Source organism: Mangifera indica, chromosome 20 (assembly GCF_011075055.1).
Source record: "Mangifera indica cultivar Alphonso chromosome 20, CATAS_Mindica_2.1, whole genome shotgun sequence".
Lineage (NCBI taxonomy): Eukaryota > Viridiplantae > Streptophyta > Magnoliopsida > Sapindales > Anacardiaceae > Mangifera > Mangifera indica.
Genome location: NC_058156.1, coordinates 3,534,542 through 3,560,146, shown reverse-complemented (window position 1 = coordinate 3,560,146; position 25,605 = coordinate 3,534,542). Strand labels below are relative to the sequence as shown.

At 32.8% G+C, this 25,605-nt stretch overlaps 1 protein-coding gene and 1 non-coding gene across 2 annotated transcripts; one reads left to right on the top strand and one right to left on the bottom strand.

The window, feature by feature from the left end:
* Positions 1–2,583: 2,583 nt before the first annotated feature.
* On the top strand, positions 2,584–20,380 carry LOC123204790. Its single transcript, XM_044621587.1, is given in 7 exon segments — positions 2,584–2,767; positions 2,852–2,967; positions 15,003–15,142; positions 15,194–17,011; positions 17,098–18,289; positions 18,380–19,266; positions 19,402–20,380. Coding segments are annotated over 7 exon segments (5,316 nt in total).
* On the bottom strand, positions 15,507–15,613 carry LOC123204983. Its single transcript, XR_006499669.1, has one exon. It is a non-coding gene; the product is annotated as a small nucleolar RNA R71 (small nucleolar RNA).
* Positions 20,381–25,605: the final 5,225 nt, after the last annotated feature.

The following is a 25,605-nucleotide window of genomic DNA, read 5'->3' as shown; positions in this document are numbered from 1 at the left end:
ACAAGTCATATGTCATGTGCACAAAACATGACAATTAGTGGCATGCAAGGTGTCTTATGTTTTCACTAGGGCATCAGATATGTCGAGTTTAACTTAGGCCCTCAAGATCCTTATGGATTGCCTATGTTAGGGCATAAGAGTGCTGAGTTATGACCACACCCAAATTAACAAGTCAAATATGTTATTCGAGGCATTATAGTTAGCTAGCCCAATATACCACATGGCATTACACAAGGCACAACAATTAGTAGACACACAAGATGTCATATGCTTTCATCAGGGCATCAGTTATGTCAAGATCAACTTAGGCCTTACCAGTTTATATGAGATGGTTTATATGTTTAGGGCACAAAGTACCGATAATTGACGAATGAGCAAAGAAGAAAGATAGAAACATTCGTTTCAGCCACATGGATATTCAATGATGGAATGCAAGGATTTCAATTTTATACTTTGTGCATGATATCGAGATGTCACCAGCTTATTGAGTGTTTCCATTTACACATTCCTTTTTATGGTTTTGGAGGTTATGGTAAGTAGCAAGACATGTAGGAGAGTCAGCGGTATAGTTAAGTAGTTGAATGAGGGCGAAAGGCATGATTGTCATTTTAAAATTTGTATATTATTCAGATATTGATTTCCAATTTTGCACTGTAAAGATTTTTAGCTACTTTCAGACATTTGGGTTATAACAATGATAGATTTAATTACATTTAAAGTATTTATTCAATTACACCTTTTTGCTCGCATTTAAGTTTCAAATAATTATTATCATGTTATTTTTCATTGTCTAAATAAAGAAGTCTAGTCATGCTTGTCTCTTCAGTTCATATTCCAAATAAAGGTATGTATTGAGAAAGGGGTGTGTTATGTGGTATAAGACACACACCTATGTACACGAGCTTTATAATTTAAGCTATGTTTTCCAATGTTTCGTTGATCAATGGGTGTCATTGACTAATAACTGATCAACTAGGACAAATGGACTACCCATGTGTAGTCTTAGCACAACTGTATATAGGGTGAATTGACCAAAATACCCTTGTGAAGTAGTGCAATTGAGTTGAGTTTTAAATAGGAAAATGTATTAATTAGCTGAAAAGACATACACTTCTGTATGTATAAAAAAAATGCCATACAGGGAGAGGCCATGAGGAAGTTGGCCATGTGCGAATAAATACAAGGACATACCCTCGTGTGTCAAGAAGCACACACCTATGAGTTTAGAGTATAATAGAGAAAAGAGTAAAGAGTAAAGAGAACCAGGATAAGAATTTATGGGTTATCCAAAGAGATTCTTTGTATGTAGTAACACCTATGTGACTAAGAGATGAAATTTTAGGAAGGCACAAGGTATGCTTAAGATGAAAGCGAGAATGAGCTTGAGTTAAGTTAAGGCTTAAGATGCATGCATACTAGACATCATAAGATTGTTATGAGGGGGTACCATGAGTACACATTCCTTACGCCATCTACAGTAAGACATCATACCCACAGTAGGGTAATTGCTAGCAGTAGAGCCCTTTTGTGAATAAGTTTAAATGTAATGGAAAAGAGAGAGAATTCATATGGCCAAGGTGTTAAAATCCTTGTATCTGATCTGGTTTGATTGGCTTAGTATATAGTTCAATTACAACTTTTAGATGATACTTTCACCAAGCAAGTTATGGTCATGGCAAATAAGAATTTGGAGAGTTGCTCTTTAGTGACTAAACGAAACATAATTCGATCTAAGAGTTAAGATATGTAGCCTAGACATTTCTTAGAATATAGTATGAGCATAGAGAAGATAAATAGGACCTACCATCATCCTAATGGGGTTTAATGTCAACTTTAGATGACAAAAATATTATGGGTCGAGATCAAGGGCATTTTGGAGATTTCAATAAAAGTTAGTAATATAGTATCCTCTGGGGGGTTGTACTTTTGGAGGGAGTGATATAGTCATTTTTAATGAATGATCAATAAATGATGTTTTAATTAAAGTTATTATGAACTTTATTATATATTTTTAAAATAAATGCATGCACAAATAGCCTACATAGTGACGTCTTCCTCCAAAGGACAATACTTCTAAAAAAGGGTGTTTTAACTTCGAGGTTAGATTGTCGAGGATCAAAGGAGGACTACTGCTCTATGGGTTGTGGTTGACTAGTTGACTAAGTTGGCTCATTTTATTCCTCAAGGGACACAACGAGTACAAATCAGATAGGTCAATTATATGTCACAGAGATTATGAGATTGCATGGGGTACTCTAAACCGGGGGAGATTGTGACGGGTTAACAAATATATATTTTATTTTTTGAACAATTAATGAATATTTACTTGAATAGGTAATGAGGCAAGTGTTTTTATCCTTAAATAAGAAACAAAAAGTCAGCCCGGGTGAAGGCAACTTCTTTGCTAGTTGATGACTCTACCCTTCTAGTTGATACTATTTATATTGATTGTTTATAACGCAACGTCGGCTGTTTCGAATTAGATCTATTGACTCTGTCTTCAAACAAAGCATTATAAATACCAAGCAGTAGCACAACAAATGAACCAACCCATCATCAAGAAATCAAATTCCTAACATCAAAATGCACGGCCTTGTTGCAGCTCATACTTTGGTGTATGCCTCGGCTGTTTCGGTGTGGGAAATCTATGGCAGCCTTCAGGTTCTCACGATTATAAATACATATTTGCCAGATGTGGTTGGAAGAGCAAAAGTCCTTAAAGGTGATGGACATGTTGGCACAATTCTGAACATTACATATCCACCAGGTAATTAAATTAATTAATATTATTTATCAAACATTATACTTGAGCTACTAAATGTTAAATATTTCTATTTGGCCTTTGTTTCAGGAACTCCTGGAGTTGGTTATATGCATGAAGAAATTATAGAGGTTAATAATAAAACACGCGTGAAAGAAACGAAAACCATTAAAGGAGGATTTATAGCATTGGGCTTCAAGCGTTATGTAACTCAATACAAAATTATTAAAAAAAATTCTACATCAAGTATTATAAGATCAACAATAAAGTATAAGATTGATGATAAGTTAGCAAATCTGACCTCTCTAGTAAACACCAATGTGGTGGAAACACTTGCAGAAACCGTTGGGAAATACTTGACTGGGAAGCTGGCACCTCCTCCTTCATAGAAGTTGCACCAAGAATTTGTTGTTGTTATGGTATTATTAATTATGGTATTAAAATAAAAATGATGAATTATTTTATAATTCATTACAGGTAATAAATTAAGAATATTTGTAGTGTTAATATATTGTATGGCACTATACGATTTGCAATTTGCGATTTTTATATTGATCTATTGTAATTTGTAATTTTCACATTGAGATATATTATACTGTAATAAAACCCCTATTTGGATTAACGTAAATCAGTTCACAACCTATATACAATTAGGAAAGTGTAATCTTATTCAATTCAAGACCTATTGCCGCAACTTCAACCAAATCATAGTTCTGAAGCTTCTTTCCCCTATAAAATTGTCGTTGGAATCTAACTTTACTAGATTTCAATAAGATTGTAACGTAATAGGAAATTATTGTTTTCAATTCAAATTTATACTGTAACCAACAAAATTATAACACTTCCTCGAAGGAAATAGAAAGCGAGAGAAAAAGAAGATTTTTGTAACACAAATAGCAAACCTAATGTTTAACTTCATATAGCTAGCTCCTAACATTTGGATGCATATAAGCTTCTTCCTAAGATAAACAAGGGACTTTCAAAAAAATCTGGCTATCCTCTTTATATAGACAATTCTCCAAATTGGGCCTTTTTAAAACCCCTCTTTTGTTACACTTTGTTCGAACACTCAATCATGTACAGTTATACATGTGTCGATGTCTCAACCTTGTGCATGGGAGGGGATTCACGATCGTACATAGGTGCATATAATCAATCTTGTACAGGTGCACATGATGTTGAATTTTTCCATCTGTGCATGGTTAGGGTTCATAACGTTTATAAGTAAAAATTTATCTATGTATAGGTTTACATGCAAAATGCATGACCATACATCTCACCATAGTAGGAAATCTACCGAATTCCATGAGCATGAATGGGGTGATACATTGAATCATGTGTCACGAGAGGATTTTCAAACCTGTAATTTGTAATAACACTATGCGCTATTTTTCTTTAACCAATCTAATCATCACTATTGTTGTCTATTTTGAACAAAGTTTGAAATTGCGTGCATTGATGAGAAATATCAGCAACAATTCCATGGCACAATAAAAACCATTTTATTCTTCTAACAATTAATTAATATTTATTTGAATTATATGTATTAATATGAAGACGAAATGTGAGAGTATAAAAGGAAACTTTGTACTTAAATGAATTAAAAATGAGATCGGTTAAATTAAATATCACTTTTTTCAAAATCTTTTTTAAACTATTCAAAAGAAGTAATGGCCCCCGAGAACTATTCTTTTGTATCACAACTTAAGAAATTATGTTGCACAATATGTATGAGGTGTGATTTCTATGAATATATCCAACTCAGTAATTTTAGTTTCTCAAAATGTGCAAATTTTGTTTTAAAGATTAATTTAGCCGTAAAACTTGATGGCTTATTTATTATGCAGATTTGAAATCCTAATTAAACCATGCTAGATGGTGCTAGACTTATTAGTCTAGAGCATCTCGGCTAGCTTTGTCCTGTTATATTTCTTACAAGCGCAACATCCTTCAGATATACCAGCTAGCACATTTGACTTGCACATTTAATAATTAAGTAGATTATTTTAATTAAATTAATGGTAGTTTAATAATGAAAATGTGAGATAAGATTTTAATTATTTATTAAGTAGATTCGTATGGATCCTTTGAATGATTTTTAATATTTGTAGAGTTGAGGTCATGCTAAGACATCAAATTCCTTTTGTCCTCTGGAAGTAGAAATTTTAGAAGCAATAATTAATATTGTATCATTCCTTGCTACTCCCCTAGATATATATTACCTTTCTAAGAGACACGATAATGATAGTTTATGAACAACGTTGGCTCTTTCCTGTTAAGATCTATCGACTGTCTGTCTTTAAATAAGTTTTAAATTAATTCATAAGTCATTAGAATTAAAGAATAAAAGATTACTTGTGAGGTTGGTCTATTGTATTATATTGGAAAGTGTATTTTATAATTTTTATGTTCTCAATTTTCAAGTTTCACATTGATGTATTGTACTAAAATAAAATCCATATTCGGGTTAACTTTTGTCATTTAATAAAAAAGACAAGTTTTTGCTAACATTAAATTTATTAGGTTTGGATTCACCTATGATGAATCGATCTGACCGATAACACAATAAACTTTTTATAGCTGTTGAGGAGGTAGTTGGACACATAAATAATTTCCTAACATCGCAAGTTTTTTTTGGAATGAAAAAAATTACAGAGGCCTCATAAAATGTTGAAACCAAAATACTACAAAAGCGAAAAAAAAAAAAAACCAAACTAGGTTTTTCACAAAATCTAAATTAGCATAGTACAATCACGCAAAGTGTGTTGTGAAAATAAAGAATGCTTAACATTAATTCAAACAAAAAAGAAATACTCGGGTATGTGTATTGTAATCTTTATTTGTTTACAAAATTAGTAAACATTAGTATCAAAGAGTAGGTTGATGTGTGTGTATGTATATATTATGCCTGCAATTTTGTAATCCAAAGACTAGGAATCATAACCTAGAATTATGTTTTCTGCGTTTATATATTGTTGAAATTCAAAGTTTAGGGTTTGAATTGTTTTAAGTAAATTTACATGAAATTAGGACTTAGAAACATCTTAGTTTGATGCATGAATTAAATGTCAAATCGAACAATATTGTAGTTAAAATTGACAAAAAAAAAAGGACTAAAGTTGTGACAATTTTCATCGCAATTTCACCAGTTCCATGTGACATTAATATAAAAAAATGCACCGACGAGAACCATCGGCGTGTGTTGATCAAAAGCTTTATGGTCTTTAACCTGATTAATAGTCAGAATCGGCGAATTAAACAACAACGAAATTAGGGTTCTTCAACATTCATGGGTTGAAATTGGTTTGGGAAAACTTGATTGCCCAACCCAATTAGTCAACAAGTAGTCTCTACCCGAAGGTCAATAGGCCAACTTTGGTCAATTGGGTGGCCCGAGCTGGTCAACACCCATGGAGTTGGTTGATCGGTCAATGGTTCAACTTGACTTGGTAAATAGGTCATCCAGCCTCGAAACAAAACCAAACCCATGCCTAACAACAAGTGAGCTATCATTTTGATGCATGGAGATACTATTCTAGTACGTGACAACATGTAGGTTTTTGTTTCAACATGTGAGAGCATATGGAACCCTTTTACAGATGCATGATAGCACATTAACACTTAGATCAATGTGTGGATGCAAGTTTAATGGGTCTTATGGTGTGTGAAAGCGTGTGGGACCTCATTCTGGTGTATGTAAACATGTAACAATGTTTCTAGACACATGTTTTGAATCATGCAATGTTGTTTTGATAATGCAATGCTAGATAACATATTGCCATGTTGTGCTTGTGCTTCTATGCATATGTGATTTATTTTGTCTTTTTTTTTTTTCATATGAAGACAAACAAATTAACTAAGAACCATTACCTGAAACATAAGATGAGACTATTTAACAGTTTAATAGTGCATGTTAGGGCTATATAAAAGATATTTACATTTAAAAGTAAGTCACACATTTTTAACTAGAAAAGAGATTATATATGCCCTACTTATGTCCATATTTGACCATTGGACTCTCGTGATATATGATCTTCCTCGGATAATGATAGTTTATGAACAATGTTGGCTCTTTCCCATTAAGATCTATGGACTTCCTCTCTTTAAATAAGTTTTAAATTAATTCATAAGTCATTAGAATTAAAGAATAAAAGAGTATTTGTGAGGTTTGTCTGTTGCATAGTAACTATAACATTATTTACAACTGCCATAAAGTTATTCTATTTAGCCTCAGATTTTATCTAATTTTACCACTGTTGTAGATAGTCATCCTTAAAGAGTGTTTGGTTTAAAGAATATTTTACTACAAAAATAAGAAAATTATTAAGAAAATAAATTATTTTTAAAAATTACTAAAAATAAATTATTACGATATTTGATAAAATTTGATAAAAATAAATAAATAAAAATAATTATTATGTTTAGTTAGAGATAACAAAAAAACGCTAGTATATTATTTTACTTAAATGTCTTTAGCTTTAATTATTCTAAAATATTTTTTTATGTTATTTGTTATATTAATTAAAAATGAGATTATTTTAACCTTTAAAAAATTAATAAATAAAATTATAATTATAATAAAATTAATATTATCTTGGTAATCTTTTAATATCTAAGATGAATACGATAATTAGAGTACCTCTTATATTATATGTCACATTGCTATTAATAATAATAGATTATTGAAATATTTTATTACTTATAAATCAAATAAAAAAATATAAATAATAAAAAATAGATTATCAGAATAATTTTTATAAACCTAAAATTGAACACCCGTTAATGATATTACCTTGCTTCTTTTCTTATCTAACTATTAAAAAATAATTTTAAACCTAGTACTGCCACTTTAACCAAATCGAAACCATTATCCACGACAACATAATAACCATTTTCTAAAATTATTATCAATTTCAATAACATTTAAAAAATATCACTATTACTTTTAATGACAAATAAACAAGTGTCATTATATCTTGTATTTCTATGAGTTTTAGGGACAATCATTTATGATGTTAGTATAAACACAAGATTATTGTCAATAAAAATTAAACAATATGGTGACAATTATTTTCAATAGTTAGAATTGTTATAAAGTTAATTATTACTTTCCAAATAATTAGTTAAAATGCAATTTAGCAGTATTCCATCAAAGACAAAAACAAAATTGATACAACAATTTCAAATACCATTAAAAACTTATAAATACTATATATGTTCTCGCTAACTATCAATTATAGTTTTATGATGACAATTATGAAATTAACCAATAAATTATTATGACATTTAAATGGTTGTAAAAGATTTTTTTCATGTTTACAATAATAGTCTTTTATGTCATTTTACAATTGTTTTTTAAGGTTTTAAAAATTGTATTGGATGATAAACCATTTTAAGGTCTTATTCTAATCGAATTGATCAAACTGTTTTGATTGATTGATCTAACCAAAATTTTTGTTTTACAACCTTTACAATTTAAAAAAGAAAAGAAATTTTTGAATTCTGATAAATTAGTAGTTCAACTGCTAATTTGTTCATTTTTTTCTTTCTTTATCACTAATAAATTTGCTGGGTCGAAACATTCTACATATTGTGTTGCATGATGTTTTCCCATTTGATAAGTTTATGTTAGAATGACACTAAAATATTAGGGATAGATTTTAAAGCTACAGAGAATTGCATTGGATGCCTTTAAAGGGTCCCTAAATGAAGGGTTTTTTTTACCAAACTAATCCCCAACAAAATTGACCACCCGAGTCGTAACACACTTCACACATATATATTCAATGAATACATTATCAATAAAAAATCAACACTCTTAACTCTTAACGCACTTTACAGGATAACATATTGAAAATAAAATAGTCAAAAATCAAAATACATATTTATATTCAACGAATCAATATTAAAAATCTTCCCCATAAGTTGTTACTGGTATTAATGAAAGTCATCGTTGTTGTAGCCAGAAATCACCATCATTATCACCAAAAGTTGTACATGTACGCGACAGTGAAGTTATCGACACATCAGTAGGAAGAAGCAAACAATTTTCATCGGATGGATGCAAGATTTTTTGTCGGTAGTTCATAGGTTACAGTCGAATCGAATGCAAGAATTTTGTGTCGGCTGGATGAGTTTAATTTAGGGCTGAATTTTGCGAAGAATGTGAATGGGTTTAATTGTTAAAGGTTGCTGGATAACCTGGGTTTCGTGCATTGGAAAATTTTTCCATAAATTATCCAGATTCCATTTCATGTTTCCACTAAACCAAACCAAAGATGAATTGGTCTTGAAGCCTCGAACCGGAGACCAACTACTGGTTTGGTTGCAATTCAATCCGAATTTTAAGTAAAAATGGCTGTTTTATAAAACAAAATCACTTAAACCAACAATTTATGGTCTGTTCAGTTCGATCAATTAATCCCGTCTGATTATTAAAATCATGTATATATATACACGCACACGTACATATACAAAATAATAATAACAAATACAACAACAGAAGAATTTCTTTGAGTGCTTTATTTCTTTTTGAAAAATACCCCAACCAATATGCATAGCATCTGCTATATCACATATCTCAACATAGTACATACAACAAACTCCACCATATACTTATGAGACATGGCGTACTTTCCAGTATTTCGTTGAGAAGCGAAATTGCTAGAAAACCCTCTAAATTTAGGCAACCAGTTGCCTAAATGAGATGATACGGCATGAAGGCCTGTCACATCTAACGATAACTCTGACTACACTCAACAACGTATGATGAAGAAGAATTCCTGCAACAACAAGAAGTCATGGTTCACGATAAGATTAATTTCATATACATTCAAAATCAACAATTCATCAACGAAAAATTAAAAACATATAACTCTACAACCTAACAACGAATTTTCGGTTGTTCGATATCAAATGAGCATACAACAAACAATAATATACTCACAAATCGTTACAAATTTACATGAATCTAAAATATGAAAAGAAATGAAATTACATAATTCAATTGAATTCATGACATATATATAAGAATTCATATGAAAAATTGCTCCAATGTGGCTCTAATACCATTGTTAGGTTATAAGGTGTGCTCGAAGGGCAACAAAAGTTAATTTAAAATTTTTCTAGCACAATAAAAACCCTATGAGCCCTCACCGAATCCATTCATAGATGATTAACATACAAATACATGTATATGTATCTTAACAGTGCCATACCCTTAGGGGAATTCTACACCAACAAAACAATAGGGACTAAATTTAACATAACGATGCATGTTTTAATTCAGTTTTTCGGTATTGCATGAAAGTAATTTTATTGCCTTCTCGTATTGGGGCAATGTTTGTTGAACAAAGGTGCAAAGTTACTTATTAGCTTGGGGCAGGCATGGCTACACCACCATAGGCTTCACAAAATTTTTTAAATTTTGTATACAAATGATCATTGTACTCCCTATCAATTAGTTGATATTCATTCTTGCTACCAAAATTTTTAACTTGACAATATAACCCCCGTAAATGTAACTTTCAAATTACTTTTTTGGCTCATCATTCTTTTAAAATGAGAAGAAAGAAAAAAAATGTACAAGGGCTTAATATGGTGGCACCCTATCTACAAGAGAATATCTACTGACAAACTAAACTATGACATTCCTACCTCCTCTAGTTTGACCATCTACGAAAACAGCTATGATAGGAAACAAAAGGAGTTGTTACGTTAAAACATTGCAAATATGCATAACATTACATAGATAAGGGGCTCATTAAAGAACAAAATAACACAAAAAATGCAAGAAAAGAGCCCTTACACCATTCAACAAGAGGCTCAATAAAACATTGACACAAAGATGAAAATACCAATAGATACTCCACCGAACCACCATAGGACAATAGTATCACCTTCCACCAAAAGCTTCCAGTTTAATATACAAAAAATCCATCACATGAGAAATGCACACCGTGAAGCTCAAAATGACAGACGAACCTTGACTCCATTCCAAAGAAGCAATGATCTCCATAATGAAATTGGTCGATTATTCCACATTTAGAACTCTAGCCATGCAATGTGGGGAATTGTACTTGAGATATGAAGTTTCACAAGCCATAGCAAGTGCAAAACTTAATCATCTTACTCCGTTAGTTCTCCACTCTCTCTAGCCGAAAGCGGTCCCAAATTGATACAAACCATGTAAAGAACAAGTCAATGTATACCCTTCCACCATGCCATTGATGCAATATTCTGGAGGTATAAGTGTCCCAAATTTACGCAAAACCTTGGTAAGACAAGTCCATACTATCCTAACATACGCTTCCTTAATGAAGGAAAGGCATACCAAAAAGCGCAAATTGGGGAGGAACCTTTCTCGACCACCATTTTCTAAGCAAAAGCTTGCAACCCATTTTTGAATCAAAGCCAAAAACATAAGATATCCACCTAAAAGCTCAAATTGGGAGAAGAACCTTCAAAACAAACATACATTAGAAGAAACCTTTCCCAATGATGATACACCTCCACCCCCACCCATAGTCCTTCAACATAACAATCGCTTTCCTCTAATCCCTAATTGTACCACCATAAGTAGGAAATGCATGCAAAGTATGCCTTGAAAATAGAATTAGGCAGCCCCTAATTTTCTGTTACTCTTTTATTTATGGGAGAGTTATTGATCTTGGATAATTCCATGGCTCAATCTCTGTTCACAATATTAATCATAGATTGAAGGGTTAGAGTATACTTGTAATCATTTGTGAAAATTTAATTGTATGTTTCCTTCCGTATTAGGTAAAAAGTAGCCCCTAAACTCATTTTCCATAATGTGTATTTCAAGTTTTTCTTTTTCCATTTCCTAGCTAAGTCGGTAGTGTATCCTCATCATGGTTTTACAACATAACCCAAAGGCACTAAAGTCGAGGATACGACACTGAATGGTTTTAGCGAAATTGTGATGTGTGCATAAATTACATACGTTTATGGTCTAGATATTTGGTTTTTAGGAAAATTTTTATTTAGTTTTGTTAAGTTTCACTTAATTTAGTGTTTATTTCATGATATTTTCTCATTTCATCCTTTAAATTATGTTTGTTGGTGTTTTGGTGATGTTTGAAGTCAATCAGAATCAGTTTGGAGCAAAACTGGGAATTTGAGGATGAGGAATTCTCGTCCCTGTAGAAAAATTCCAAGTAGCTAATAATGCAAGCCTAATTCAGTTGTGTTAAGAGTAGATCTAGAAAATCCAAGAAAACTAATTTGCGCATAGCTAGCAACCGTAGGTATTTAAGCAGCGTTTTATGCCTCCCAAGACATCTTTTTCCACCTCATCAAATTTCCAGCCACCCAGGATTCATTAGATCAAGAATGTAGCACAAAAATACAAGATTAAAATAAAGAGCAACGTATTCATGCCAAGAACAAAGAAGATCAAGACTAAACAAATTTCCAAGATTTCTAAAATCCATCTTCTAGTTCTTTATATGGTATGATATGTTCTCAATTATTAATCTGTGTTCTTTTTAATCATAATGAGTGGCTAGATATATTTTTCCAGGGATTAAGAGGGATTTACTTGTAACACCTCAAAACTAATATAAACATACAATATAATTTAGAAATTTCTTAAATAAATAAAGTTTTGAATAAGTAATTTTGTTTTTTTTTTAACCTCAAAACATTATAACCAAAATAATTGTCCTTAACATAAAACATACAATCAAATAGATACTAATTTCTCTTTTATTCGGTCTCCTTAGGTGACCCTTTTATTATTTATTCTCCAATTACTAAACAATCACTCACATTCTATACCAAACTTTAATATGCAAAAAGTTAATTATAAGGAGATGAGTCATCAATTTGGTAAGCAAAATGTGATATATGCATGCAAAAACATTTAATTAAAATACTAATAAGGAAAATCAAACGAAATAGGATTTTTAAGCAAATGAAACAATATATAATTCCAAATTATTTTTGAACTCTTCATATATCAATCTTAAGTTAAAAAAATAATTTAAGAATCATGTCACATAATATCACCTATACCCCTGATAACTCATCAAAGATGTCATAATCATATGTCACCTGTAATCCCAGTAAACCAGCTAGAATTTTAGAATCCTATGTCACCTATAATCTGATTGACTTGGTTAGAATTTCAGAATCATATGTCACTTTTAATCATAATGATCCAGTCAAAATTCAAAAGTGTGCACAATAAAACATATAATTCAGTTGGATCAAACTTATAATTTTAGAGTTTAGAACAACTATTTAGAGACTACGAACAATGAGTAAAAACATAAATATATACAAAATTTCAAATAGTATATGCAAAATAAGTTTTTCTTTTCTCTTCGGAAAAGTATCATAAGCAATTCTATTTCGATTATTACAAAAATAAAATTATAAATCAATGTCTAAGTAAATATTCTATAGCTTACATAAACATTTATATATAAACAAAACAAAATATCTATATAATTGCAGACACATTTGTATAAATTTTTGGGTTTAATAGAAAACGTTTATAAAAATATTATATAGCTTATGAAAACCAAATTTTTCAGATTTGACTATCATTTTCAAACATATAGGCTCAAAATAAAATATTTATATACATACAAAACGAACAATTTCTACTTACCTTGATTATGAGCAAGGGTCAACAGAAACTTTTACATGTTTCAAATTACCATGCAAGAACCTACTAGAATCCTAACCACAACCAATTAATTCAATTTGTATAAAGAAGCTCTTAAAAATATTCCTAATTTTTATTGAAAAGCCTCAGTTCAAAACTAATTTTACAAATTCTAGAGGTACCCAATGATGTGTGTATTTCATACACACAAATAGGGTTATAATAGTATAGTTTTAAAGTGAATTTTGGTCCATTTTGTCGAATTCTTTAAGTTTTATTTAATCTTGATGGCTTGATCTTATTTTGTTCTTTGAATTATATTTGCAGATGATTTGGAGTCATTCAAGCCCCTTTTAGAGTGAAAATGGAAGCTTAAAGAAGCAAATGAGAAGGGTTTACATCAAGAGGCAGAGAGTAATTATGGGCAGTCTTATGGTCATAATTGGTGCCCATAATTACTGGGCGTAAATTAAAAAAAAAAAGAAAGAAAAACAGAAAATAGGGTTTAGTGATAGGTATAAAAAGAAAGTTACGTCTTCTTCACCAGGGGTACCAAATATACAGCAGCTCAAAGGATTTTTAGAGGGAAAAAGCTTCAAGAAACAAGTAGAAGAGGGAAGATCCAAGCTTAAGGATAGAAGACCCAAGAGAATCAAGATTTGAAGACCTTAAAGTTTTTCTTATCTCTCTTATTATCTTCTTTCATTGATTCAAAATGTCTATCTCTCCAACTTTATCTTGTAGTTTGAACTTTATAACCATGAATAGCTAATTTCCTTTGCTAGGGTTTATGATGAATCTATAAATTCTCAAGGATTATGTAATGGGTTTTGATTTTAATTAATGATGATGAATGTTCGATTTAGCAATTGTGATTTTAACTTCTTGCTTGGTGTTAGGGCCCAATACCATGCTTGTTTGTAGATTGGAGTGTGATATTGAGAAATACATACCCATTTAGTTCATGCCTTTGCTAAACCTAGGGTTTTATTTAGAGATAAATATAAACTTTTTGTGGGTAAATTGATTGTCATAGAAATTAATGGGTTTTGATTAACAACATAACACGAAAGTAGGTAAGCTTTTAATCTTAACACGCCTAATTAACCTTGAGAGAGGAATTGGGTAAAATAGGATAATCAACCATCAACAATTCATCTTATCATTGATTTTAATTGGATTCGTTACTGATTTTTGAGTAATTGATAGTGAAATCATAAACCCTAGGCTTCTTTATAATTGGTATTTCACTTATAATTTGTTAGGTAATTATTTTCCTTTGATAATTTCTATTTAGTTAGTCGCTTTATTTTATTGTTTTTAATTCAATCCCAATCCATAGCATTTTTATTTCTTTAGCTAATTTAAATTACAAAACAAACTAGTATTCAACAACCAATCTCTGTGGGACCGACATCTTTCTATATTACTTGATTGACTCGTATACTTGCGAGCCAAAGGCAACAAGTTTTTGGCGTCGTTGCCGGGGATTGGTGCTTTGTTGATATTAGTATAATTTGTAGTTTGGCTAGACTAGAGTTTTATTTTGTTTTATTTTATTTTTGTTCTATTTGATTTCTAGTTGTCTTTGTTCTTTCTTTGTAGGTACTTTATTGGTTTATGACCAGATCTCAAAACCCAGAATTATTGGATTTTGACCCAGAAATTGAGAGAACCTTTAGAAGACGTAAAAGAGAGAGACGAGTAAGACAAAAAGTTGCCATGGAAGAGAACATCGACAATCAGTGAGCTCTTCGTGATTATGCTATACCTACTGCACATGATGGTTATTCTAGTGTAGTGAGGCCCGCTGTGGGTGCTAACAATTTTGAGATTAAACCTTCTATTGTTCAGATGGTGCAACAAAACCAATTTGGAGGGTTAGAAAATGAAGATCCACATGTCCACTTGTCACGTTTCTCTCAGATATGTGACACCTTCAAAATGAATGGGGTTTCTGAAGATGCAATCAAATTGAGGCTATTTCCATTTTCTTTGAAGGATAGGGCAACATCTTGGTTGGATTCTAGGGCACCTGGTGCATTCACTACTTGGCAAGCACTTTCTGAAGCTTTCCTTGCAAAATATTTTCCTCCTGGTAAAACGGTTAAATTGAGAAATGAGATTGCCACTTTTTGCCAAAGGGATGATGAGTCTTTATATGAAGCTTGGGAAAGGTTCAAAGATCTACAGAGACAATGTCCCCATCATGGTTTGCCTGACTGGCTAGTTGTTCAAACTTTCTATAATGGTCTTTCTCACTCGTTGAAAAGTATTTTGGATGCAGCTGCTAATGGGTCATTAATGGGTAAAACATCTGACATGGCTTTGCACTTGATTGAAGAAATGGCTTCCAACAGTTGTCGATGGCCTAATGATAGAGCTAGTCAAAGAAGACATTTGGGAGTACATGAAGTGGATGGAATTACTATGGTGAATGCTAAGTTGGATGCATTAACAAAGAAATTGGAGAGATTAGATATGAAGGTTGTAAGAACTTCTAGTTGTGAGAATTGTGGAGGAGATCATGCGAGCTTTGAATGCCAAATGGGTACCCACTATGCACATGAGCCTACAAATGAGCAAGTGAATTTTCTCAATTACAACCAAAGGGGACAGGGTAATCCTTACTCAAATACATATAACCCAGGTTGGAGGAACCACCCAAACTGTGCATGGTCAAACCAAGCCAATACTTCTAACCCAAACCAGAATTTTAAGCAGCCACCTCTAGGATTCCAAGCTAGAAACACTAACCCCCAACCTTTACACCATCCTCAGCCTCCTCAAGAGCAAAAATCAAATCTGGAATTGATGATGGAGAATTTCATTCTTGCCCAAAAACAAAAAGGCGATGCTCAAGATGAAGCGATTAGACAACTTACTGCTAAGGTGGATCAATTGGCCACACATAATAAGATGCTTGAAGTACAATTGGGCCAACAAGCAAGTACTTCCAATTCTAGGGAAATGGGAAAGCTACCTAGCCAACCTCAAAATCCAAGGGAGCATTGTAAGGCAATTGTCACCAGGAGTGGTAAAGAATTAGCTGAACCTATAGGCAAGGTTGAAAATGAGCTTGATGAGCAAAAGGATGTTGAAAAGTCTAGTGAAGAAGATACATTGAAGAAAAAGGTTGAGGTAAATATCCAAGAAGCCCCTGAAAAGCAAGTTCCACCCAAAACATATTCAACACCTTTGCCTTTCCCTCAAAGGTTCCAAAAGGCAAAGCTTGATCAACAGTTTGGAAAGTTTTTGGATGTTTTCAAGCAAATACATCTCAATGTTCCTTTTATGGAGGCTATAACTCAAATGCCAGCGTATGCCAAGTTTCTCAAAGATATCCTCTCAAATAAAAGGAAACTTGAAGAATTTGAAACGGTGGCTCTCTCAGAGGAATGCAGTGCTATTTTACAAAATAAGCTGCCACCAAAGCTTAAGGATCCAGGGAGTTTTTCTATCCCCTGTGTAGTTGGTAAAGAATCTTTCGAAAAAGCTTTATGTGATCTTGGTGTAAGTATAAGTCTAATGCCTTTATCTATTTGTAGGAGATTGGAGCTTGGAGAATTAAAACCTACAACAGTGACCCTGCAATTGGCGGATAGATCCATAAAGTATCCTACAGGGATAATGGAAAACGTGCCAATTAAAGTGGGAAAATTTTATATCCCCGTAGACTTTGTGGTTTTGGAAATGGAAGACCATTCTTAGCCACAGCAGGAGCAATCATTGACGTTAAAAATGGAAAACTCACTTTTGAGATTGGAGATGAAAAAGTAGAGTTTAATGTTTTTCAAATGTCAAAGCAACCTAATATTGTGAATTCTTGTAATAGGGTTGACATTATTGATGATTGCGTGAAAGAAGTCTTTATCAAGAAATACCCTGAGGATCCACTCGAGTCATGCATTATTCACGGAGCTTCAGTCAAAGATGAAAATATGGAAATTGCAGCTTATGCTCAGCTTATGGAAGCAAATCCTAAGGTTGCTCCCATTCTGAATTTCAAGTATGAAGAACTCGAGACAGGTAACCATTCTCTTCTTTCTCTTAAAGCAGAAGATGCACCTAAGGTAGATCTTAAACCACTTCCTGCTAATTTGAGGTATGCTTTTCTTGGCCCTAATTATACTTATCCTGTGATTATAAATGCTGAATTAAATGATGAACAAGAAGATAAGTTGCTTAGGGAACTTAGAGCATATAGAAGAATCATTGGCTATAACATTCATGATATCAAGGGAATAAGCCCTACCATTTGCATGCATCGTATCCATATGCTTGATGATTTCAAACCTACCATTGAACATCAAAGAAAATTGAATCCTATCATGAAAGAGGTAGTGAGAAATGAAGTCATTAAATTGTTGGATGCAGGGATTATCTATCCCATTTCTGATAGCTCATGGGTAAGTCCAGTACATGTGGTACCAAAGAAAGGGGGTATGACTGTTGTCAAGAATGAGAATAGTGATTTAATACCAACTAGGACAGTCACAGGGTGGAGGATGTGTATTGATTATAGAAAGCTTAATAGTGCCACCCGTAAGGATCACTTTCCCCTTCCTTTTATTGATCAAGTTTTGGAGAGACTAGCAAACTATTCTTATTTTTGCTACCTAGATGGGTATTCGGGATTCTTTCAAATCCCCATTCACCCAGAAGACCAGGAAAAGACCACCTTCACATGCCCTTATGGCACATTTGCCTATAGGCATATGCCTTTTGGTCTTTGCAATGCACCAGCTACCTTTCAAAGATGTATGATGTCTATATTTTCTGATTTTGTTGAGCGAATTATGGAAGTGTTTATGGATGATTTTTCTGTGTATGGAACATCCTTTGATGATTGTTTGCTTAACTTATCTAAGGTTTTGCAGAGGTGCGAAGAAGTCAATTTAGTGCTTAATTGGGAGAAATGCCATTTTATGGTGAAAGAAGGGATAGTTCTTGGGCATAGAGTCTCACAAAGGGGGATTGAGGTAGATAAAGCAAAAGTTGAAGTAATTGAGAAGATGCCCCCACCAACATCAGTAAAAGGAGTTCGAAGTTTTCTTGGCCATGCTGGGTTTTATAGGCGTTTCATTCAAGATTTTTCTAAAATTGCTAAACCTTTGTCAAATTTACTTGCTAAAGATATTCCTTTTAACTTTGACCAACATTGTCTTGATTCTTTTTGCAGGTTAAAGGAAGCATTGATTTCAGCTCCCATTATGCAACCACCAGACTGGAGTTTACCTTTTGAAGTAATGTGTGATGCTAGTGATTTCGCTGTAGGGGCAGTTTTGGGGCAAAAGAAAGAAAAAAAGGTTTATGCAATTTACTATGCCAGTCACACTTTGAATGAAGCACAAGTCAATTATGCCACCACTGAGAAAGAACTTCTTGCAGTTGTGTTTGCTTTTGATAAGTTCAGGTCTTATTTAGTGGGGTCTAAGGTCATAGTCTACACAGATCATTCAGCCATTAAATATCTCCTAAATAAGAAAGATGCAAAACCGAGGTTGATTAGGTGGGTATTGCTTCTTCAAGAGTTTGACTTAGAGATAAAAGATAAAAAAGGGACAGAAAATGTTGTTGCTGATCATTTATCCCGTTTGGAGCAAGATAAGTGTGGAGGTTTTGACAAAAGTCTACCTATTGATGATTTTTTTCCAAATGAACAACTTTTAGAGATATCTCATTGGGTAGTACCATGGTATGCAAATTATGTGAATTATCTTGTGTGTGGTGTATTACCTCCAGAGATGAATCATCAACAAAAGAAAAAGTTCTTGTGGGAGGTGAAAAACTACTATTAGGAAGAGCCACTGCTTTACAAAAGATGTTTTGATGGGATTGTGCGACGATGCTTACCACAAGATGAGATGGAAAGTGTTCTAACCCATTGTCATTCTCTTGAATGTGGAGGTCATTTTAGTGCCACCAAGACAGTAGCTAAGGTGCTCCAAAGTGGGTTCTATTGGCCAACTCTTTTTCAAGATGCGAGGAAATTTGTTTTAACATGTGATAGGTGCCAAAGAACTGGAAACATTTCAAGGAGGAATGAAATGCCTTTGAACAGTATACTTGAGATTGAAATTTTTGATGTGTGGGGCATTGACTTCATGGGGCCATTTCCTACGTCTTATGGGAATAAATATATCTTAGTTGCTGTAGATTATGTTTCTAAATGGGTTGAGGCATTAGCAAGTCCATCCAATGATGCTAGGCTTGTGGTGAGGTTCTTAAAGAAATATATCTTCGCAAGATTTGGGACTCCAAGAGCTATTATTAGTGATGGTGGTTCTCACTTTTGTAATCACCTATTTGGGAAATTATTAAAGAAATACGGAGTTACCCATAAGGTTGCAACTCCATACCACCCTCAAACTAGCGGGCAAGTTGAGATTTCTAATAAGGCAATCAAGAGCATACTTGAGAAAACCGTAAGTGCTTCAAGGAAAGATTGGAGTTTGAGATTGGATGATGCACTTTGGGCATACCGCACAGCTTTTAAAACTCCCATTGGTACATCCCCTTTTCGCCTTATCTATGGTAAGTCTTGTCATCTTCCAGTGGAGCTAGAACATCGAGCTTATTGGGCTATTAAGTTTCTGAACTTTGATTTAAAGAAAGCCGGTGAAAAACGTCTCCTCCAACTAGATGAGTTAGAAGAGTTTAGATTGGATACCTATGAGAATGCCAAAATATACAAGGAAAGAACCAAAAGGTGGCATGATAAGCATATTCTAAAGAAAGACTTCAAAGAAGGTGATCAAGTGTTGCTTTTCAACTCAAGACTGAAGCTTTTCCCAGGAAAACTTAAGTCAAGGTGGTCCGGTCCTTTTAAAATCTTAAAGGTATTTCCTCATGGAGCCGTTGAGGTGTGGAGTGAAAATTCTGGAACATTTAAGGTCAATGGGCAGAGGCTGAAGCCATATTTTGTTGGTGACCAAGTGAAAGTGGAGGCGTCTCAACCCTTGTCCAATCCCCCAACTTAAGTCTCACAATTGGTCAAGCTAAGGACCATAAATTAGCGTTCTTGGGAGGCAACCCAAGTTTTTCTTCTCTTAAAGAATTTTCTTTTAGTTTATTGATAAATAATTTTCCCCACATTTAGTTTAAAATTGTTCTTTTTGTTTATTTTAGGTTGATTTTGGAATGTCTAGCAATTGGAGTACAAGTATGGACATGAAGAGTATTTTCAAGTTAAAAGAGGGGTACAATTAAATTTTGCTCAATTTGATGTTTTCATTGATTGTGATTTGTTTGATTAATTGTGTTCTTACCATTGATTGTATTAATTGGATTTTGTGATTTCTTTGTGGTGTTGAATTGGTTGATGAAGAGTGTGAAATTTGAATTTCCTCATAAATCCTATTTTGAGCTGAAGAGAGCAGTGTTTATAGGCAGCAAATATGGGCATAAGAGTGCCCATAATTGGCCTCTGGAAAAAAATGAGGAAGAAATGAGGAGCAGTGTTTATGGGCAGCAAATATGGGCATAAGAGTGCCCATAATTGGCCTCCGGAAAAAAAAAATGAGAAAAAGTGTCTTTGGTTGCTCATCTTTCATTTTTTTTTTTTTTACTTTTATTTTATTTTGCCTTTTACTTTATTTTATTTTATTTTATTTTTTTATTATTATTATTATTTTCTTTTATGCTTATTATATATATATATATATTATTTTATTTTATTTTTTTTTTTTTTTTTTTTCTGTATATATATATTTGAAACCCTAATTTTATTTCACTTCTCCCAGTTCAGCGCCGCACATTTCTTCCCCGTTCTCCCGACCATAACCCTTTTTCTGCTCTCATTTCCTCTTCCAAATTTCAGCCCCACCGCTTCATCCATCTCAAGCAAAAATCAACGCGTCAACTGGAAGCAAAGCACATCAAACGCGTCGGCCCCACAACACTGCAGTGAAGAAGCGGAATTCACTCCAGCCCAGAAAAACGCAATTCTTTCTTCCTTGCCAGCCCCTCCTCTCACACATTTCTTCTCAACGCGTCAGCTCCAAAACGCGTCAGCCCTATTTCCAATTTCACTTCTCCAATTCGTCAGCCTCACAATTTCTTTTGAAAATTGTCAACGTGGCAGCCCAATTTTCTTTTCTATCTTCAATTCGGCAGCTTTCCAGCTTCTTCCAATTTTACTTCTTCCTCACACTAATGCCACGCATCCAAGTCTAATTTTTCTTCACATTTCTTTCCAAAACAGTTCCAAATTTTTCTTCAGTCTACATGGAACGAATTTTTCGTTCCAAAATGGGTCGAATTAAATGCATTTCTAACAAAAAGAGGCAGAGGTCCCAGACCAAGAGGCAGCACCTGGAAGCTCCAACGAAATGGCAAGATTGCAAACAATAGAAAAGTGACAACTCAAGCTTCAAAGGAAACTGAAAAAAATCAGCGGTATGTTGAAAGCCTACTTTCATCACCAAGGATTCACTCCTTCCCCTTCTCTACTTGATCAGAGCTCCTCCACATCCAATTCAGAATCTGACCACTAATCATGATGATGTTTTCACACGTTCTAATGTTTACTTTTTATTTTGGACTGACTTTCATTATGCTTTGTTTTATGCAGTCACATTTTGACGAACTGATTCATTTGATATTTTGATGACTGTATTGATGTTGATAGACTGGAAACTTAGACCATATGATATTCTCTTGATGTGGTTGGATGCATTTGAGCACTTTCTGTTGATTTAATGTGATGTTTCCCTTGTTTAATGATGATTTGGTGCTCAATTTGTTGGGTTGCATGTGGTTTATTAATGTGGATATTTGATGACGCTTTTAATGTTCAAGTTCCTATAATTGAAATGATAAGCTTATTGGAAAAGTGTTGCTGATTTATTCATTATTTGATTTTTTGTATTTTTGCTGATGGAGATTGTTGTATATATGGATCCATAATTGTTGATAATATTGTTATCTTTCTCTTTTCATTAGTTGGATGTGATTCTTTGAGACCTCTTTTGCTAGATAGTGTCATTTTGTTCATAATTTACTCATTCTAATTTCAGGGACAATGTTTGCATTTTCATCCAATTTCATCACATGAGCTTATACTGAGCCAGGGAGTTTTCATCTTTTTCTTCTTCTCTTATCCATGCTTAGTTATGTTTTCTTTATTACATGTTGAATAAACATTGAGGACAATGTTTGTCTTAAGTGTGGGGGGAGTCTTTATTGTTAATTTTGCAATTTTATTTTCAATTCTTAGATTAGGTTTAGTTTTTATGCAGTTTTTATTTTCAGTTTTAAATCAAGCCCCCATTTGTTTATCCCTTCTTTTGATTTTGGACTAAATTTTGCAAATTCACTTTTAGTACCTTAAAAGACACATTTGTGAAAATATTTTTAGGTGATTTGAATGATTAGAGCACCTTTGGTAATCGAACCCACTTTTTGTTCGCAAAAGGCAAAGAGTGTTGAGACTTCATGATTGGTGATAGAGTTTCGATTGTTGCATTTGTCCTTCAGAGTTTGTTGTGCATGTGGTCATCTTTTTCAAAATTGTTTTGCTTACTTAGAGGGGGTTTATCCGTGCTTAGACATATTTTCTAGTGTCTCACGAGTTCTAGAACTTGTCACTCAATCTTTCGAGGCGAAATAAAAGTTGCATGCATTGATAAGGATATGATATAGGCATTTTTTTGATTCTTTGTATACCCCAAATTGCCTTATTCCCTTACCTACCCTTTATAAATATTTAATCTCTTGTTAGCCCATTGAGCCATTTTTTTATTTGTGTTTTATTTACAACCTTTTTCATTTTCTTTGTTTTAACCCTTAATCACCCACCTAGCTAATAAATATAGTAAACCTACCCTTTACATAAGTTATATTATTGATGAGATGAGTGGATTTGCATGTGTTTTTTTTTTTAAGATCAATTGAAAAGGAAGAATAAAGAAAAATGAGAAACTCATGGCATTATCATTCTATATGCCCCATGTACAAAGAAATAAGTTTGGGGGATTTTGAGAGAATTATATATATTCATACATGTGGCAAAAAAAAAACAAAAAAAAAAATCAAAAAAAAAAATCTCTTCACATATTATTAGTGCAATTTATATTCACATTTCTTCCCTTTTCTTTATTTTGTAATCATGTAAATCTTTACTTCCTCATTAATAGTATACTCATGTTCACTTGTCAACTCATTTATCCTTTTATTCTTGAACCCATACCCTTAGCCACGTTACAACCTAAATAAAGACCTATTGATCCTTTTGAATTGCATTGCACCTTCATTAGTGGAGATAGGTTGTTTGATTTTGCCTATGGGACTTGGTTGACTTTATTTAGAGATCATGAAGATTGCTAAGTACGTATATGCCTATCTGAAGTGCAACAGTTTTGGTGAGACTGATCATTGCATACATTTTCAGTTTGATTTTTGTGACTCTTGTTTTCTTTGGATCCGAGATAGAGTGTCTCTTGCACTTAGGGCTTTTGAAGAGCAAGTTTTGGCTTTCGATTGCATTAAGGTCACTTTAAGAATTCAATTACCTAAACCCTATTGATCCTTTCAATTTTCCCTTTTGTTTCACTTTTGTTCCTTTTTGCTTGAGGACAAGCAAGTTCTTAAGTTTGGGGGAGTTTGATGTGTGTATTTCATACACACAAATAGGGTTATAATAGTATAGTTTTAAAGTGAATTTTGGTCCATTTTGTCGAATTCTTTAAGTTTTATTTAATCTTGATGGTTTGATCTTATTTTGTTCTTTGAATTATATTTGTAGATGATTTGGAGTCATTCAAGCCCCTTTTAGAGTGAAAATGGAAGCTTAAAGAAGCAAATGAGAAGGGTTTACATCAAGAGGCAGAGAGTAATTATGGGTAGTCTTATGGTCATAATTGGTGCCCATAATTACTGGGCGTAAATTAAAAAAAAAAAAGAAAGAAAAACAGAAAATAGGGTTTAGTGATAGGTATAAAAAGAAAGTTACGTCTTCTTCACCAGGGGAACCAAATATACAGCAGCTCAAAGGATTTTTAAAGGGAAAAAGCTTCAAGAAACAAGTAGAAGAGGGAAGATCCAAGCTTAAGGATAGAAGACCCAAGAGAATCAAGATTTGAAGACCTTAAAGTTTTTCTTATCTCTCTTATTATCTTCTTTCATTGATTCAAAATGTCTATCTCTCCAACTTTATCTTGTAGTTTGAACTTTATAACCATGAATAGCTAATTTCCTTTGCTAGGGTTTATGATGAATCTATAAATTCTCAAGGATTATGTAATGGGTTTTGATTTTAATTAATGATGATGAATGTTCGATTTAGCAATTGTGATTTTAACTTCTTGCTTGGTGTTAGGGCCCAATACCATGCTTGTTTGTAGATTGGAGTGTGATATTGAGAAATACATACCCATTTAGTTCATGCCTTTGCTAAACCTAGGGTTTTATTTAGAGATAAATATAAACTTTTTGTGGGTAAATTGATTGTCATAGAAATTAATGGGTTTTGATTAACAACATAACACGAAAGTAGGTAAGCTTTTAATCTTAACACGCCTAATTAACCTTGAGAGAGGAATTGGGTAAAATAGGATAATTAACCATCAACAATTCATCTTATCATTGATTTTAATTGGATTCGTTACTGATTTTTGAGTAATTGATAGTGAAATCATAAACCCTAGGCTTCTTTATAATTGGTATTTCACTTATAATTTGTTAGGTAATTATTTTCCTTTGATAATTTCTATTTAGTTAGTCGCTTTATTTTATTGTTTTTAATTCAATCCCAATCCATAGCATTTTTATTTCTTTAGCTAATTTAAATTACAAAACAAACTAGTATTCAACAACCAATCTCTGTGGGACCGACATCTTTCTATATTACTTGATTGACTCGTATACTTGCGAGCTAAAGGCAACACCCAAATAGACAACCCTAAACCTAGCTAACACATGTTTACACTGTACAACCTTAGCTTCATAAATTTTAGAAATTTTTATACCAATTGAAATCTTAGAAAACTTAGCAGGGTCAAAGAAGAAATATAAATGGTTCACAAAAAAATGTTCAAATTAAAATAGATATAAAAACTTCTCAAAAATTAATTTCTTCTATAGCTCATGAACACTGCTAATAGTTTTCAACTTTGATAGCTTAAGCTTTTAGTAATTTTAAAAAAATTCTATATAACTTATAAATTACGAAATTTTGCAAAATTAAACTAAGTATATTAATGGTTTA